The following is a 20,353-nucleotide window of genomic DNA, read 5'->3' on the forward strand; positions in this document are numbered from 1 at the left end:
TTATCCACTGGCACAAACTCTAAACGGACAGCACACCTTCTGGGAGAATGTCAGTATTCCAATACCTACCGAGGACCCCTCTTAGGAAGAATGTTCTCTCTAACTTTAATTACTAATAAGTGGATGTAAATAACATATGAGCTGGTACTGAACACATAGTGGTACACTTGAGGAACCCTTGTGGAGTACCAAATCTTGCGAATCACTAAGACACAAATGAAAAACTGGGGTTGGGTAGAGATTAGGGAGTTCCCCATAGAGTTTCAGGATTTGCAGCATTTATAAACTTGGTGGCACCCAGAGAAAAGGTGCATGTGCAGCTTATAGAGAACGTAATTAATGAGCACAGTTTAAAGAAGGCAAGAAATCAACCATCCAGGTAATGTTATGTGTACAAGTCTGACAATTTTTAGCCAGTAGTTTTTAAAATCCTGTGGAAGCCTTTTCCAACGACTGAAGTTACACTCTATATTTTAAGTTTCCATTACCAAGATTAAGACCAGCTGGTGCTGCCCTGCAGATGATGGGCATTGCACTTGACCCCAACCCTTTCTCTTGCAGGTGATAATTTATATACAAATTCTTCAGGATAAGCTAAACCAGGCTACACAACCACTAGGATATTATTGGTAAAGAACATAGGCTTGGATTATCAGCTTAAAAAAGAAATAAACACAACCTTTTTAAATTAGTCAATAAATATGTAAAACTCATAAAAAAAAGTACAGACTAAATAAATTATGAATTTGTAAATTGTAAAAAGTGCTGCTCGTTTTCATTTCTTTTATAACATATTTCATACACTGAAATCAAGTATACATAAACAGAAGACAAGCAAATCTCCACATGTTTAAAGTAATAAATACATCTCTTAGACGTTTTTTTACTAATGGTAGAGTACTTAATACTGTTTTATTTGGAGGTAGACTTACAAGCTTGTTGAATGTAGCCTGGCGAATTGCTGAAATAATGGCCTGTGGATTTGTTTCTTTAAGGTAAAATACTTCAGGGCTGAAATCAGGACTTCTGGAAAAAAGCATGACAGGAAGCAATCCAGTATGCTTTAAGGACCTAAAAAATGGGGCAGATTATATACAGAAATCACATACAAATCATTAAAAAGGTATCATAAAAAGATGGGCAATATTTAAAAAGAAATAATTACAAATTAACGTAGTAAATTAAATATGTCAGCCTTTGTGATAAAATTAGGATTAAAGTGTTTTCTGTATGCAACATTTAATAAAATGTAATGATCCTGATAATATAGGGTATGAGAAAAAAGTCAAACAAAACATTCACTTTAAATGACGTAACATTGAAATATACCAAAAGAAATAAAACACAAAAATATAAACTTTTAGTAACTCTTAATAGTTATAAATATTTACTAAAGATCATTTAAATTTAAAATAATTAGGATAATGCAAATTGTCATGTATAATCATGGATGACTATTCCACAAAAAAAAAAATGTAAAAGTTAGTTTGTGTTTTATACTGCTCTTCATTAGTGCAAATCTTTTTGACAATACAAAAAGGAAAAACTAGGATAAATAAATATATCCTTTGGAGAAGCTTGTCTATCATTCTGTGTGTTGAGGAAGCTTCATAAGTTTTCCATGTGATGAAGAGGTCACAGCAATCCTCCATGCAATGATTAATCCCATAGACCTTTCATACACTGATGAGGCCCCACCGGCTTTCTGTGTTCTGATGAAGCCCCACCGGCCTTCCATGATCTGATGAAGCCCCACCGGCCTTCCGTGTTCTGATGAAGCCCCACCGGTCTTCTCAACAGTAATGAAGCCCCACCGGCCTTCCATGTGCTGATATAGCCCCACTGGCATATTGCTTTATGGTAAAGCTTTGCTGGTGATGTCTTTGATTCTTTGATAATGAAGAATCACCAAAAACCTCTGTAGTGATAATGCTTCATCATTTAGTCCATCCCTGTACAGATGAAGCCCCACCAGTATTAAGGTGAAGAAAATACCCCATTGGCTTTTCCATTGTTAATGAAGCCCCATTGGTCTCCTTTGTTGATGAAGCCCCACTGGTCCTAGTTTTGCTGATGAAGCCCCACTGGTCTTCTGTATGTTGATAAAGCTATATCACCCTTTATTGTTTTGAAGCCCCATATTGTGTTGACAAAGGCTCTTTTGGTTCTTAGTACTGGAGCAATTCTCTTGACTAAACTTGCACTCACAAAATTGCTAGTTTTATTAATGTTACATAAGTATCCACAAAAATCCACTTTTTATATTTTGATCATTATAGCAAAGAGAACATACAAATATATAACCATAAAGTATAAACAGTATAATAAAGAAAAAAAAAGTAGATAATTTTTTAATTAAATCAGGGTGACCAACATACTGTATAGTTTAATTAGGTAAAATTAATTTCTGAATACAAGTGCAAATTTATCAGGTTACTTTTTAATGAACTACTGATGCATATTCAAATAGAACATGGGAATTCTAAAAACCACTCACAGGTAAAATGATTTTACTGATGCATTGTTAAAATCATGGTGTTGGAAATAATGGTCACATAAGCAAGGTCAACTTATACAGTCATATGAAAATGTTTGGGAACCCCTGCATAATAATTTACTCTACTTTCAACGAAAAAGATAACAGTGGTATGTCTTTCATTTCTTAGGAACATCTGAGTAATGGGGTGTTTTCCGAACAAAGATTTTTAGTGAAGCAGTATTTAAAACACTACTGATGATGCGTCCCAATATTGGTGTGAAAGGCTGAAACACCCCATGAGCCAGAGGAACACTACTGATGATGCGTCCCAATATTCTGGAAAACTTCTCTAAGTCTACCATTCACCGACAAGAGTAACTGAACCTATTGTACGTGCTTGCACAAGGATAGTAACATCTCATTCTGTGTTTTGTAATCTGACCATCTGGACCCGTCCAGTGACTGCTGAGAAAGATCAGCTGACGACAGGGAAAAGACCTTGTAACGACTTGGAGAGACAGCTTTTAGGAGGGAACAGACCTCATTGGGACAGTCTTGGGTTAGCTGCCCACGACTGTAGTCTTCCATGCTTTTTTAGCATGTTGGAGACATCCACCAAAGCTTCAAAAAGTCAAAGAAGGAGAACACCCCCAGAGTCTGCGAGAGCGGGGGCGGAAGAAGACTCATCAGCTGACAATATGGTAATGACTGGACCGGAAATGACTATGAGTAAAGATAGCACAGTACAAGGGAACACTACAGTAATCGGCACACCTACAGCCACAACAGCAGACCACAAACTGCAGATATGTACCGGTGGATGGAGTAAAATAACATCTTACCCGGGGTTGAGGATTCACCAGGGAAAGAAAAAGTGTTTGAGGGAAGAGAGACAGGGGCTTCGCATTGATCACTTTCTGCGAAAAGGGTCAAATCAGTCGAGTGAAGCGCAGCAGCTAGACGCAAACCATAGCTTGCAGTGCATCAACACCGCTGTCATGGAGGATGTAAACTCAAGCACAGAATCAACAGTGGAACAAACATCAGCGGTGGATTCCACCCAAACCCCCAGACCTGCAGTCGAGAGGAAACTTCCAGGGCACAGGCTGCGTGTGAAGTGGCCCGGTGCTAGGGAGAAAAAGCTGTGGCAGATGGTGAATTCTGACATAACCTTGGCCCTCGAGCAACTTCGAGGCACAGTGGATAAGAAGTTGGAGAGAATGGGAGACATTATTTATCAGTACGGGGCAGAACGATTCGGAATACAAGAAACAAAAGGCGCTAAGCAGGCCCCAACCCCACCAGTTTCCAGGAGGCAACAGGAAATTAAGCGTCTTGTTCAAGAAAGGAGACGACTTAAGAAACTTTGGAAGAAGGCCTCTGGAGTGGAAAAGGAGGTTATAAGCACTCTCCAAGCTGACATTAAAATCTGTCTGGCATCCCTCCATAGAGCAGAGAATCTACGGAAACGAAGAAGGAAGAAAGAACAAACAAGAAGTCAGTTCTACAGAGATCCCTTCAAATTCCTAAAGACTCTCTTCACCAAGGAAAAAAGCGTAGTTCTAAAAACAACAAAGAACGAAATGGAGGAGCACTTGAGAACAACACACTCTGATCCAAGGCGCCATGAACACCTGGTCATCCCTTCAGACATTCCACCAATTGACCCCCCAATACATCAATTTGAGATTAGCCCTCCAACATGGAAAGAGGTTCAGAAGACAGTCTATCGGGCGAGAACAGCATCAGCCCCTGGGCGAAATGGAGTCCCATACAAAGTGTACAAGAATGCACCAGATTTTTGTAGGTTTCTTTGGAGGCTCATGAGAACAGTATGGCAGAAGAGAACCATACCCAAAGTGTGGCGTAGGGCAGGTGGGGTCTTGATCCCAAAGGAAAAGGACGCAATGAACATCAGCCAGTTCCGTCCAATCTCCCTGCTTAATGTGGAGGGTAAAGTCTTCTACAGTATCATTGCACGGAGGATGGCCGAGTACCTGCGCAGAAATGAATATATTGACACATCTATATAGAAGGCGGTCTAGAACATGCTAGCATGATCTGGCACCAGATCCTAATGGCAAAGCAGGAGAAAAGGGACATACATGTAATCTTTTTGGACCTCGCTAATGCCTTTGGCTCTGTGCCCCACGAGCTCCTTTGGTATGCGTTCAGCTTCTTCAACATCCCAGACATCATCACAACTTTGGTTAAAGCCTACTTTCAGGACTTGCAGTTCTGCTTTTAAACTCCGGAATTTACAACTTCATGGCAGTGCTTGGAGGTAGGAATCATGGCTGAATGCACAGTCTCTCCCTTGGTGTTTAACATGGCAATGGAGATCATCATTCGAGCCTCAAAATGAGTCGTGGGGGGGCAACGAGTTGGCTCTTCTCTGCACCTCCCTCCCCACAGAGCCTACATGGACGACATTACCACCTTAACTACCACCGTCCCATGCTCCAGGAGATTGCTCAGAAAACTGGAGGAGAATATCAGTTGGGCCCAGATGAAGGTAAAGCCATCTAAGTCACGCAGCATCTCAGTGGTAAAGGGAGTGCTTGCTGACCAGAGGTTCTTCATCAGAGATGAGCCAATCTCCACAGTATCGGAATCGCCTGTAAAGAGCCTTGGAAGGTGCTATGATGCCAGCCTGAAAGACAGAGACCAGGTGAAACAACTGAGCAAGGACATTAATGCTGGTCTACGGTCCATTGACAGCACCCAGCTACCTGGGAAATTAAAGACCTGGTGCTTCCAGTTTGGTCTCCTACCCCAGGCATTGTGACCCCTTTCAGTTTATGAGGTCCCCATCTCAATACTAGAGAAGCTGGAAAGAGGAGTCACAGCCTACATTAAAAAGTAGCTCAGGGTTCCGCTTTGCCTTACCACCATAGACCTCTATGGAGATGGTGTCCTCAAGCTGCCCCTCACCAGCCTCACAGAGGAGTACAAGTGCACTAAAATACGACTGCAGATGACATTGAATGATTCTCAGCACAATGTGTTGAGGAGCAACGCACCAACCTTGGCTACTGGGCGAAAATGGAGACCAGCAGCAGTGGTAAAGGAGGCAATATCAGCTCTCAGATATGCTGACATTGTGGGGAATGTTCAGCATGGAAGAGGAGGCCTTGGCCTTACAACTAGTCGCCCAGCCTGGAATAAAGCCACTGCTCAAGCACGGAGGAGGATGGTGGTGGAGGAAGTACGTCATCAGGAGCAGGCTGCAAGGTGGGCGAAGGCAGTCTCCCTTGGCAAACAGGGGCAGTGGACACGGTGGGACAGTGTTGAAAGAAGGAAGCTTAGCTGGAATGATGTGTGTGCTATGGAGACGACGAGTCTGAGCTTTACCATCAGAGCCACTTATGACGTCCTGCCAACACCAACCAATCTCCATCTCAATCTCATCAGTGGATTGGTGAAGATCCAGGGTGTGCCCTTTGCTCCAGGCCAGCCTCCCTCCGACATATAGTCACAGGGTGGAAGACCAGTCTCACCCAAGGGCGATACACTTGGCGCCACAACCAGGTCCTAAAGAGCCTTTCTTCCATAATGGAGGAAAAACGATCTTTCATCAATGCCCTTCCACAACCAATATCTAATCACCCATGGACGATTGCCTTTGTCCAAGAAGGGGCTACAGTTACCAGGAGCAACTAAACACCATCGGAAAGAGGCCAGCTGTGCTTAGCACGCGACTGGAAACTGCTGGTAGATATTGGCCAACAGTTGGTGTTTCCTCCGGAGATTGCCTCTACTACTTTGAGACCTGACATTGTGCTCTGGTCCCCTTCCTTAAGGAAGGGATACATTATCGAGCACACCGTACCCTGGGAGGATTCCGTGGATGAGGCATATGAGCGGAAATATCTACACTATGCTGAGTTGGCTGCTAAAGCGCAACATCACGGCTGGACCATGGAGGTTCGCCCAGTGGAAGTTGGATGCAGAGGGTTTGTGGCAATATCTACCATCAAACTGCTTAGAGACCTGGGAATTAGGGGCCAGAGACAGCGCACAGCCATCAAAGCTGCATCAGAGGCAGCGGATAGAAGTAGCCAGTGGCTTTGGATGAAGAGGAATATCCCCTGTTGGGCCCCCAATTAACAGACCTAGGCTGCCATACATAGGTTCATGAGATGTGAGTCATTTGGCACCAAAGCGACGCTCATGACTAATTGGGAGTGGGATGCAAGCTTAGGGCTGATCACCCTATAGCTGGCCGCCTCTGGTGAAGGTGTATAGTGTGAAAGGCTGAAACACCCCATGAGCCAGAGAAACACTACTGATGATGCGTCCCAATATTGGTGTGAAAGGCTGAAACACCCCATGAGCCAGAGGAACACTACTGATGATGCGTCCCAATATTCTGGAAAACATTTCTAAGTCTACCATTCACCATTCACCGACAAGCGTAACTGAACCTATTGTACGTGCTTGCACAAGGATAGTAACATCTCGTTCTGTGTTTTGTAATCTAGTTGTATGAAATTAAATCAAATGTGAAAAACTGGCTGTGCAAAAATGTGGGTCCCCTTGTACTTTTGCTGATTTGAATGAATGTAACTGCTCAATACTGATTACTTGCAACACCAAATTGGTTGGATTAGCTTGTTAAGCCTTGAACTTCATAGACAGGTGTGTCCAATCATGAGAAAAGGTATTTAAGGTGGTCAATTGCAAGTTGTGCTTCCCTTTGACTCTCCTCTGAAGAGTGACAGCATGGGATCTTCAAAGCAACTCTCAAAACATCTGAAAACAAAGATTGCTCAGTATCCTGCTTTAGGGGGAAGGCTGCTAAAGGCTATCTCAGAGATTTAAACTGTCAGTTTCAACTGTAAGGAATGTAATCGGGAAATGGAAGGCCACAGGCACAGTTGCTGTTAAACGCAGGTCTGGCAGGCCAAGAAACATACAGGAGTGGCATATGCACAGGATTGTGAGAATGGTTACAGACAGCCCACAGATCACCTCCAAAGACCTGCAAGTACATCTTACTGCAGATGGTGTATCTGTACATCGTTCTACAATGCAGCGTAATTTGCACAAAAAACATCTGTATGGTAGGGTGATGAGAAAGAAGCCCTTTCTGCACTCACGCCACAAACAGAGTCGCTTGTTGTATGCAAATGCTCATTTAGACAAGCCAGATTCATTCTGGAACAAAGTGCTTTGAACTGATGAGACAAAAATTGAGTTATTTGGTCATAACAAAAAGCTCTTTGCATGGCGGAAGAAGAACACTGCATTCTAAGACAAACACCTACTACCTACTGTCAAATTTGTTGTGGGGCTATGCGGCTAGTTCAGGGACTGGGGCCCTTGTTAAAGTCGAGGACCGGATGAATTCAACCCAATATCAACAAATTCTTCAGGATAATGTTCAAGCATCAGTCACAAAGTTGAAGTTACGCAGGGGTTGGATATTCCAACAAGACAATGACCCAAAACACAGTTTGAAATCTACAAAGGCAATCATGCAGAGGGAGAAGTACAATGTTCTGGAATGGCCGTCTCAGTCCCCTGACTTGAATATCATCAAAAATCTATATGATGATTTGAAGCAGGCTGTCTGTGCTCAGCAGCCATGAAATTCAACTGAACTGGAGAGATTTTGTATGGAAGAATGGTCAAAAATACCTCCATCCAGAATCCAGACACTCATCAAAGGCTATAGAAGGCATCTAGAGACTGTTATATTTGCAAAAGGAGGCTCAACTAAGTATTGATGTAATATATCTGTTGGGGTGACCAAATTTATGCACCTGTCTAATTTTGTCATGATGCATATTTCATATTTTCTGTTAATCCAATAAACTTAATGTCACTGCTGAAATACTACTGTTTCCATAAGGCATGTCATAAAATAAAAGGAAGTTGCTACTTTGAAAGCTGAGCCAATGATAAACAAAAATCCAAAGAATTAAGAGAGGTTCCCAAACGTTTTCATATGACTGTATTCATTGACGAAGACATGATTCCTCAGAGTTAGCCATCGTGAGCATGGGTTGGGGGTGGGGGTAACATACAAATTCTACACATTGGCTAATAGTTTAATTCAGCTATCAGTCTGTGTGTGTACTGTGAATTGTCACACACAGTCAGCCCCTTAGTTGTGACTTTATCCTAATTTAGGTATTTAAGTAAACTTGGGCTCCATCCTTCAGGCAAAGAAAACAGATAAAGAACTATATCAAATAAACTGTTACATATGTAATGAAACTCTGGTGTTATAGCTCACATTATACCATTAATGCTACTCGGTGATCAGCTTTTCAGTGTTTAAAGTGGTTTGAGTCATTAGGTTCAGATCAGTGAAAAGAAGCAGAGGATCTTCTCAAGAATTTCAAAATTTATTTAATTGAGTAACACTGAGTTTCCTTCCAATCCTACCACCAATTCCAAAAAATACCCACCATAAAGTTCAAAACTACTACAGTTGTGCTTGAAAGTTTGTGAACCCTTTAGAATGTTCTATATGTCTGCATAAATATGACCTAAAACATAATCAGATTTTAACTCAAGTCCTAAAAGTAGATAAAGAGAAACCAGTTAAATAAATGAGACAAAAATATTATACTTGGTCATTTATTTATTGAGGAAAATGATCGAATATGACATATTTGTGAGTGGCAAAAGTATGTGAACCTCTAAGATTAGCAGTTAGTTTGAAGGTGAAATTAGAGTAAAGTGTTTTCAATCAATGGGATGACATTGCTATCGGTTTTCCCCCAAATATCTGTTCTTCCATCGTTTTTATGAATCTGATTTTCTATTGAATGCTTAGGGCATAGCCAGTCCAGACGTTATTTACTGAATGTCCCTTTATTTGTGTAACTAATTGCAAGACTAAAAAGGCAAGCTGCTCTTAAGAAATTTACAAACTAAGCACTACACAGCTGAAGAAGTATTTAAACATGTTTTTTCAATACAGATCCCTAGATTTATATTTAAGTTGTGGAACTCAATGCAACAAAATGTTAATGTGTTTGGTACTAACTAGGACAGCAAACACTTTTTTTTACTCTGGAAGAGAAATGTTCATTTTTGTTTTATTATGACAAGACACACTCTTATTGTGGAAAAAATAAATGCAGGAATCCTCTTAAAATGCAGAATAGCAAATTGTTAGTGCTGAAATTGAATGGACTTTCCAATGAAAGACAGTGATCAATTTTAAAAATCTAAATACAGACGTGACCAAATTTGTTGGTACCCCTCCATGAAAAAAAGAAAATACCAAATAATAACAAATGAAAACGGCTTGGACAAAAATGATGAGACCATTATCCTAACATTCTGTTGCACAACCCTTAGAGGCAATCACTGCTAACAAGAGATTCGTGTAGAGTAGCTCTCAATAAGACTTATGCACCTGCCAACAGGTAGTCTAGCCCACTCTTCCTAAGCAAACTGCTCAAGCTGTGTCAAGTTTGAAGAGTGCCTTCTCCAGAATGCATGTTTCAATTCTTTCCATAGATGTTCAATAGGATTCAAAACATGAATCATATAAGAACAATTTAGAATAGTACAATGTTTATGTTCTTTGCCATACTTGGATGATTTTAGCTATATGTTATGGGCCACTGTCCCGTTAGAGGATCCATGAACTGCGACTGTGACAGAGCTTTCTCACACTGGACGGTACATTTTGCTCCAGAATGCCTTGATAGTCTTGAGATTTCACTGTTCCCTGCTCAAGGCTCCGTGTGCCAGATGCAGCAAAGCAGCCCTAAAACATAATGGCGCCTCATCCATGTTTCACAGTAGGCATGGTATTCTTTTCTTTGAAAACTTAATTTTTTTGTCTGTGGCCACAGAACTGATTTCACTTGCCAAAGAACTCTGGTTTGTCTCATCTGTCCAAAGGATATACTCCCAGAAACATGGTGGCTTTTTAGCAATTTCCAGTCTGTTTTTGTATATTTTTCTTTCAACAGTGAAGTCCTCCCGAGTCTTATTCCATTGAGTCTACTGTTACTCAAAAAGCAACAGATCAGACACTAATGAATCCTGACCTTGGAGTTCAGCTTGTATCGCTGATTGGAAGTTGTGCTTGACTTTTTGTCTGTGATTTTCACTATCCTTTTGCCCATTTTGAGGTTGATTTTCCTCTTGCGGCCGTGTACAAAAAAGTTGGCTAAAGTCCCATGGAGCTTGAATTTTTAATGATTTTTCAATTGTTGTCACAGGAACATCAAGCTGCTTTGAGATGGTGTTAAAGGCTTTGCCTTTTATATGAGTGTCTTCAATTTTCTTTCTGATCTCCTCAGACAACTCTCTCCTTTGCTTTCTCTGGTCCAAATCCAGTGTGGGACACAAGATGATACCAAACAACAGAGTGACTACTTTTCTCCATTTAAATAGGCTGAATGACTGATTGCACAATTGCAGATATGTGTGATACTAATTAAAGAAAACAGATAGTTTGAAAAATCACTCTAATCCATTTATTTATGATATTTTCTAAGGAAAGCAACAATTGTGTCCTTACCATTTTAGAATATCTTTGTAGATTAAGCAATACTTGATATTTTTCATTCTTGCTTTGCTTTACTCAATGACATATCAAAATATATGAAAGTATACATGGGGCTATCACATTTTATTTAATCACTTTTCAGGAAGCATACAGCACGTTTTCAATGAGCTGTCAGGATGCTAATAAATTTGTCCACTCCAGATATTACAACAATAACAAAGAAAGGCCATCAATGATTCTAGAAGTGACTCAGGAGCTTAGTAGTAATGTTTAAAGGTATTTCATACAAAAGACACTACTGAGTCAGATGGACAGTTTAAAGTGAATGGTTATTTGCAGGATGGAGAGGCTACAGATGTGAGAGTGGTGAGAATAGTATGTTTAGATGTGGTATTAAAGAAGTGGGCAAGTGAGTGGAGCTTGTCAATTACAACACAGGGCAATCACTTGTGTAGCAAAGCCCAGAGGTATAGTATAGTCTATTGTATTCTTGTTTTCCTTTATATTATGTGGTCTCCCTATTGACCCATCCCTTGTGTGCTAATTGTGATAATAAACAGACTAGTTTTTTATGAACTGTTGGGCTCATTAGCGTTGTACTAGGTGTAAAGGGACATTACAGGGGTACCCTCTCCTTTTATAGTGAATTTAATCTGAAATTCTGAAAATCATTTCTACTTCACAAAGAAAAGGTCCTTTCATTTTTTTTTCTCAAGAGCCGATGGTAATCAATTTACTTCGAGCCTATGTCCATGTGGAGTTAAAGCTTATCTCATACTTTTACTTGGATTTTAATTTTGATTTCTATGCTCAAGGCCAATTTTCACCCACAAAGGCAGCCTGGAATAAGTATAGCACATTCCTAACACCATTTAAATTCATGTATAGTACATGTAATATTGTGCAAAAAATAGCTTCTCTGCATATGGATAGCATTTTTAAGTCATTCTAACCAACTTGCGGAGAGAGACAAATATGGGATATTTAATAATAAAGAAAGGCTTCTGTTGGTGTACAGAGAAATAATTACAAAACCTAATATTAAAAAGTCCAGGGGCCTCATTTGTAAAACTTTGCATAGACATGAGTGTGAAAATATGAACACAGCAAAAAAAAAAAAAAAACAAAACAGAAAGATGTGTACTCAAAAAAATGAGATTTATAAAATCTGACGCATGCACATTTTTATGCAACTTATCCTTGATGAATCACAATCATCTTGTAAGTGTGCATTCGTGAAAACACCTTGATGCTAATCAGCCTCATCTGTATGCAATCACGATGCTGCAGACGTTCACTGGCTGGTAGAGCAGCCTCCCTATTGATGTGTTGCTCTGCAACTGAGCAAGCAAGATCATGAGTGGCCTTATAGTGCCTCTCCTATGTGTTCTGGAAGTCTGGGAAAGGCAAAAGCCGCCAGTGCCTGAATGGGTAGCTGCAATTATCTTGCACATGTAATGACATGGTTACTGATACAACAAATAGTAGAGAACATATGAAAAACTGAGGTCTGCATAAGGTAGTTTGCCTTAAAATAAATGAGTCATGAGTTGACCAAGGCCACAGAGATGTGATGTTTAAAAGCGTCTTCTTGACATTACATATGACTTGTGGATTAATGGAATGTAATAGCTTACAGTCAACAAAAGCGGTTTCATTTTTGATAGATGCCCATATTGCAATATAAATGCAGTAGAGTGATCTGATTATATTAGGAGAAACGGACAATGCTGCAAATTGCCTTTTTATGTTGGCAAAAATGTTAGGTTTAGTGTACATACAATACACCCACACTATACGAAAACTGAATGTAGCCCTTCCTCAGTCAGCTAATGGCTAATGGCTTTTGGCCTCAGCTTGGCTGAGATATTTCTGACCTGTTGTCCAGTTCCCTGAGAAGTGACAACAGGTAAGCAATATAAACTGATGGAAAACCAAAAAAGTTCTTTAGTGAAAATGTGCAGCATCAGCCATCTTAAAAAGAAAAGTACAGTCTGTATATAATATTCAAGACCTTTGAAGTTTAATATGTCAGTCGCATTAACGTACATTATTATAATGGCTTGGTGATATGAATTATTATAATTTTGTCCTCATTTACCAGTTTCTTTGAAATGTTTCAAATGCATGGGTCAGAGTTGCTGAAAATACATGCATGTTCCCACATCAAATTTTCTCTTATAAATCCTGACCCTTGTGTTTCAAAGTGCATACACTCATTTCAAGACACTTTTTATGCATATAAAAACTTTATAAATAAGCCCCCAGGTGACTTCCACATAAAAAATAAATTATTTTAAGTTCAACAAATAACGTACAGTATACTGACATTGACTTAGTGTCCTTGGGCTGATCTTTGAGCTCCTGTCATTGCCATTACTCTTTAACATGTTTTATTATGTTACACCTTAAATTGGTGTACTCTTAGATGTTAACTAGAAAAGTTAAGGAAAGAGACTTACCAGTCAATATTATCTGGTATACAGTAAAGACCCATTACAATCTCTCCTTTCAGAGCTTGACTTGCTTCTTGAAAAGCAGAGCAGCCTGTAAGGGAAACATGATATTATATTTCCACTGTTAAATAGCAACTTTAAAAACTATACAAAAAAGAGGTAATTAGTAAAATATTTATATACATTTCTACATTGTGGAAACATTTGTAAGACATAATACATTCAATATTACAATACAAATTTAAAAGAAGACAAAAATCCTTAGCCTAGCACAGTGTAGGAACATGATTAAACTTCATTGACTTTTTTTAAAAAGTGGAGACTGTTGTCGTAAATAAAAAACAACCAAAAACCAGCTTTGGTTTCAGCATCGTGACTCACAAATATTACTCTCTTAGCCTGATCTTGCTGTCAGAAGAATAAATGTATGAAGAGTTTACATTTTCATTATTACTCCAATCTGCTGAAAACTGTTCCAGTTTCATTTTTCCTATTTGAGTTGGGGGTAGGATGACATACCGCAGTTTGATTAGGGAATAATGATGATACTTCAGAGTCACAACAAGCCTGTGAAAATCGCAACAGCACTGGATGTAAGGTAAGAAGGCAATGTGCGACAGACAGACAGACAGACAGACAGACAGACAGACACTTTATTAATCCCAAGTTGAAATTTACATACTCCAGCAGCAGCATACTGATAAAAAAAAAACATTTATTAATCCCAAGGGGAAATTTACATACTACAGCAGCAGCATACTGATGAAAAAAACAATATTAAATTAAAGAATGATAAACATGCAGGTAAAACAGACAATAACTTTGTATTATGTTAACGTTTAAGGGGTGGAATTGAAGAGGAGCATAGTGTGGGTGAGGAACGATCTCCTCAGTCTGTCAATGGAGCAGGACAGTGACAGCAGTCTGTCGCTGAAGCTGCTCCTCTGTCTGGAGATGATCCTGTTCAGTAGATGCAGTGAATTCTCCATGATTGACAGGAGTCTGCTCAGTGCCCGTTGCTCTGCCACGAATGTCAAACTGTCCAGCTCTGTGCCTACAATAGAGCCTGCCATCCTTCTTCTTTATGCTGCCTCACCAGCACACCACCATGTAGAAAAGGGCACTCGCCACAACCGTCTGATAGAACATCTGCAGCATCTTATTGCAGGTGTTAAAGGACGCCAGCCTTCTAAGGAAATATAGTCGGTTCTGTCCTTTCTTGCACAGAGCATCAGTATTGGCAGTCCAGTCCAGTTTATCATCCAACTGCACTCCCAGGTATTTATAGGTCTACACCCTCTGCACACAGTCGCCTCTGATAATCACGGGGTCCAGGAGGGGCCTGGGACTCCTAAAATCCACCACCAGCTCTTTGGTTTTGCTGATGTTCAGGTGTAAGTGGTTTGAGACGCACCATTTAACAAAGTCCTTGATTAGGTTCCTATACTCCTCCTCCTGCCCACTCCTGATGCAGCCCACAATAGCAGTGAACTTTTGTACGTGGCAGGACTCCGAGTTGTATTGGAAGTCCAATGTATATAGGTTGAACAGGACCGGAGGAAGCACAGTCCCCTGTGGCGCTCCTGTGTTGCTGACTACAATGTCAGCCCTGCAGTTCCTGAGACACACATACTGAGGTCTGTCTGTAAGATAGTCCCCGATCCATGCCACCAGGTATGAATCTACTCCCATCTCTGTCAGCTTGTCCCTAAGGAGCAGAGGTTGAATGGTGTTGAAGGCGCTACAGAAGTCCAGAAACATAATTCTTACAACACCACTACCTCTGTCCAAGTGGGAGAGTGATCGGTGTAGCATATAGATGATGCGGCAAGATGTTTTCCAAAGCCTCGGGACATCTCCCCTGTTCCAGGCTCAGGTTGAAGATGTGCTGTAGAGGACTCCCCAGTTCCATTGCACAGGCCTTCAGCAGTCATGGCGATACTCCATTTGGACCCACTGCTTTGCTGGCATGAAGTCTCCTCAGCTCTCTGCTTAACTGGGCTGCTGTAATTGTGGGTGGGGATGTCTCTCCTATGCTGGTATCAGCAGAAGGATGGGTGGAGGGTGCAATATTCCAAGGTGAGAGTGGGTTAGGGTGGTCAAACCTGTTAAAGAAGTTGTTCATTTGGTTTGCTCTCTCCACGTCTCTCTCGATGGTGGCACCCCGCTTTGAGCTGCAGCCCGTGATGATCTTCATCACATCCCACACTTCCTTCATGCTGTTATTCTGCAACTTCTGTGCCAGCTTTCTCCTGTACTGCTCCTTCGCTGCCCTGAGCTGGACTTGAAATTCCTTCTGCATGCGCTTGAGCTCATGCTGATCACCGCCTTTAAAAGCCCTTTTCTTCTGGTTCTAAAGGCCCTTGATGTCACTTGTAACCCATGGCTTGTTGTTTGCATAGCAGAATACTGTTTTCAGTGGAACTACAATGTCCATACAGAAGTTGATGTAGTCAGTAGTGCAGTCAACAACCTCCTCAATGTTCTCACTATGTGACCCCTGCAGGATATCCCAGTCCGTTGTTCCAAAGCAGTCTCTCAGAGCCTGCTCTGCCTCAGGGGACCACTTCCTGAATGAGCGCGTGGTTGTAGGTAGCTCCCTTACTCTTGGATTGTAGTGAGGCTGAAGCAGAACCAGGTTATGATCTGCTTTCCCAAGCGCAGGCAGCGGGATGGCGCTGTATGCTTCTTTAACATACTGGGAGAAGGCAGATAATGTTTTGTCCAGCGTCACATGGTGAAAGTCTCCAGTGATTGGCACAAGCGCCTCAGGGAGCTGTGTTTGTAACTTTGCAACAGCAGAATGGATTATGTCACCCGCTATCTCCACGTCCGCCTGAGGAGGGATGTAAACAATAACAATGATGTGTCCAAACTATCTGGGCAAGTAATAGCAGCCAGCCAGGAGACAGGATTGCAAGGCTCTCTAGTGCTGTGTCTGCATCCTGCCACGACTGCTCAAGGGTTGCTTCTTATTGAAGGCTTCTCCAGGTATTCCGCCCCCTCAGACAACTCTCAGCCATCTATGGAACGTGTCCCTGTCAGGTCTCAACCTACTGTAGGATAGCTACAACATTTATAAAACACAATTATCAAATTTGGCTGTGTTTCTGGTCAGTTTCATGAAGGTTCTTGGGTTTTGGATTTAATAACAAATGCTGGCCAATGTAGAGCTGAAATCAGATACAGCCTCTTGTACCCTGCCAAACTGAAAGTGGTTATTGAAGATCACTTTGTCTGCTTCATCTGGAAAAATAAACATGTAAAAGAGCTGAGAAGACTGATCCCCACTTTCTTTTGAAACACATGATCATGAGTCACACCGTGTTCTGGCAAGGCAAAGAAAATTCTACTTGAAGCTTGCATTTTGAATCATTACCATTTGTAAAGTAAAATTTGCAGTAACTATATTATATATATATATATATATATATATATATATATAATTTATTATATATTTTACTTCTTTTTTGGCCATCCCTTCCCCCTTTTTTTATTAAGCTGCAATTATTATATTGATATTTATGTCATTAATCATATGCACATTTGGGCCACTTATGGCTACAAATTGGCTAATTGGTTACAAAAAAGTAAACAGTTATTGTTTAAGCTTCAGTTGTTATATTGAAATTTCATTTATTAATTATATACACACTCTGGCTACCACAAAGTAACAAGCTACTGTCTTTTTGTTAAACTGTATTTACTTAAGTAACCAGCCTTTAACAGTGTTATTTACAGGTTTTTTTTTCCTTTAACATCATACCTTTGGTCTATTATATTTGGACTGTTTAACATTATATCATTATAGTTATTGTGTTTGGACTGTATCTTTCACAAGATATCTTGGTTTAAACCTTCTTAACAGCACTGCTGGCGAGTTCATTTTGCTCTAGACATGCTCCTTCACTTAGCATGTCAGAGGACCAGGAGTCTCATACATAACGGCATGCGTAGAATTCACACTATAACATGGCGTACAGAAAAAAGCGGAAATGTGCTCACGCACAAAAAAATCCAGATGCATAAATCTGTGCGAACGCCAACTTCCATGTTCTTCCGCTACATAAATCCCGGTCAGCGTAAAAAGTAACGTACATGCACGCGCCTGCTGCCCCACCCCAACTCTTCCCAGAATTAAGCCACTTTGAATATGCAAATATTCAAACATAAATGCAAACATAAATAGCCCTTAAGCTCAGTGTTCTGTGAAAAGGCAATGGCAAAAGCACAGGGAGAAATAGAAGAATTTTAGCAAATACCAAGTGGAGGAACAGTTTAAACAGTGGTATAAACAACAAAAGGAAGTTTATTAAGTGACATAAGAGTGTCGGAGAAACTTGAAAGCTCAAGTTCACAAAGTCACACAGTGCCCGAAATAAAAAAAGTTGTCAGTATGGAAGATAAAAATTTATATATTAGCATAAATAGCATATTAGCATAAATAGCCATAAAAGTAATTAACAGCTTCTGAAACTTTAGATTTAGCATAAATTAGAATGTTAAGCAAATAAGATATGTCAAGTCAATAGTTAAATAAAAGATATTAGTCATATTGCATTATTTTTAAGCTTGAAGCAAAATTACCAATATTGGGAAAGGAGAATGCCGCACAGAAACTATCGAGGACAGAAGAAGGGGGAACATGAACACCTGTTGTTCGAAGATTAGGAAGCAAGGAATGATACCAATGACATGATACAGAAAAATGGTTATGGTAGGCACGTGAGAAGCCAGCTGGAATAGTGAGTCAGCAGAAAAAGCAAAGGCATTGCTACGAACGAGGTCAAGATGATGTAATGTATGGAAAATAAAAATCATGTATTCATGTATCAGCATAAATAAATATACAAAATATATAAGCATTATCCTTATTGCAGAAATTAATCAGGCATGCCACGCAAATGATTAAATAAAGGCACATGCCATATTTCTTTTTAATTAAAGCTTAGCTTTGGCCATTAATATAAAATAGCTTGAAAGTCAAGGAAGGGGAAATGATAAGAGAATGCCCAAAAATGGAAGAAGGGAACATCTGCTCAGCCTAGGCCAATCATAATAAGCAAAACAGAAAATAAAGATGGGCAATAGACAGTAAAAATACCGGAGGCCAGCTGCAGAAGGAAGTCAGGAGACAATAATGGTTCCCATGAGAACTTCAAGTATCGGCTGGACAGGTGCAGAGGGGAGTCAGAGAAAACAGTGAATGAGCTAATTTGAGTGAAAACAGTGAATGAGCTTATTCGGAGTGATAAGAAATTATTATATAAACTTTGATTTCTGAACTGCTCGGGGCTCAGTCTGATTTGGCCGAATTGGGTTGAGTCCATGTTATTGTTTTATTGCACTAAAGCTATAAACTCTGTTTGCCTATCCTCTGAGATCCTAATAGCTTTCATTTCAGGTAAAAGCCCTTTGGTGACAATTTTTCACCATGACATCAGATATCAAAGTCGGAGTGAAAAGGCGAGTCCTAACCCACCATCTGAGTGTCATATGAAAGCTTATTAGGGTACAGAGAAAAAAAAATAGGCACACAGTGGGAAAAAAAGCACAAAATATTAACTGTAATTTTGAAATTTCCACTTTAATCACATAGTTTATTTTGTCATTAAAGTAGAACATCATAAACTTCATCTTTAAATCGTTTAATTTACTAGTTTCTCAAATCCCATCGTAACTAAAGTAGCATGTTAAATGCTTTGTTTTGTATTTGAAATTCTATGTGTTCTATGTGTGTGAATCAGAATGGGCTTCTTAAACAGGCTTTCTTTTCCTCCGACAGGACACAGAATCCATTACATTTGTGATATTGCAGCTCTCTGAATAATTAAAATACTGATATGTATACTTGATATCATTTTCATGATGATAGGAGTTAAAGCATGTTATTAAACATGGAAACACGGTGGCACACTGATTGGGCATGCCTCACGCAAGATGCTTGCAGGGCCATGTGCGACCTTCGATGAAATAATTCATTGCAGCAGCACTGTCTCTTTCAAATACACTAATCCCCAATTCCTCTCCTTAATTTTCTTTCTCCAAATACCCAATCGCCACACTATCAGCTCTGTAACAGACTTTAAGCCATCTGTAAGCTTAGAACGCCGATTCTTAAAAGTTTTGAAGGAACATTGAATATCTTCATAGTACATGTTTCATTATTCTATCCATCCATCCTTACAGTGCTGCGCCAGCCCCAGCAAGAATACAGCGCGAGGCAGGAACAATCCATGAACAAAGCGGCAGCTCCTCGTTAGCACTGCAGCACCGTGTCCTCACATGTTTAATTATTAACAATACAGATTATTTAAATTAAGTTCAAATTTTACCTGTATAATATAATAAACATATTTTGCTACATTTCATCTTAAAAATGATATTGTCATCATATGTAAATACGCATTTTAAAAAGTGGCTCAGGTTGTGCAATATTATAACTGTATTTCAAGTTTACAGTGAGGTAATTGTACTTATAAGTACAAAGCATTCTACTGAGTGTCCTTGATTGACTGATTGTGTGCGTTTATAGTTCTTGAGATGAAACTCTTTCTGAACCGCGAGGAAAGGCTCTGAAGCATTTGCCGTATGACAGCAGTTCAATAGACAGCATGGCTGAGGCAGCATGTGCTTGATGCTGTATACCGATAATTCTCTTTTCAGTCAGCTGCTGTACAGTTGTGATTCCCCACTCAGATACAGTGATATAAATACTCAGAGTGGTGCAGTGAGACTAATATGGAAAAAGATGAACCGCTGTCACAACCCCTAATGGGAGCAGCTGAAAGAAAAAGAAGAAAAAGGTGCAGTGAGAGTAAGAATGGTAAAGCAGCTATGGCATTTATAATAGTTTGACCATTCTGTGGACCATTATATTGTTACAGGTTAATTACAATCAGATGCATTAAACTAATAAACTATATGCGGTTA

At 40.0% G+C, this 20,353-nt stretch overlaps 1 protein-coding gene across 2 annotated transcripts in view; it reads right to left on the bottom strand.

Annotated features, from left to right (window-relative positions):
• txndc16 (thioredoxin domain containing 16) overlaps positions 1 to 20,353 on the bottom strand; it is a 169,205-nt gene that overhangs the window by 38,414 nt on the left and 110,438 nt on the right. For both annotated transcript variants that reach the window (XM_039741384.1, XM_039741385.1), the window contains exons 16-17: positions 13,427 to 13,511; positions 933 to 1,071 (exon numbers count right to left, since the gene is read on the bottom strand). In XM_039741384.1, the coding sequence (XP_039597318.1) occupies positions 933 to 1,071; positions 13,427 to 13,511 (224 nt within the window). The remainder of the gene's footprint in view (positions 1 to 932; positions 1,072 to 13,426; positions 13,512 to 20,353) is intronic.

Source organism: Polypterus senegalus, chromosome 18, assembly GCF_016835505.1.
Source record: "Polypterus senegalus isolate Bchr_013 chromosome 18, ASM1683550v1, whole genome shotgun sequence".
NCBI classification, from domain to species: Eukaryota; Metazoa; Chordata; class Cladistia; order Polypteriformes; family Polypteridae; genus Polypterus; species Polypterus senegalus.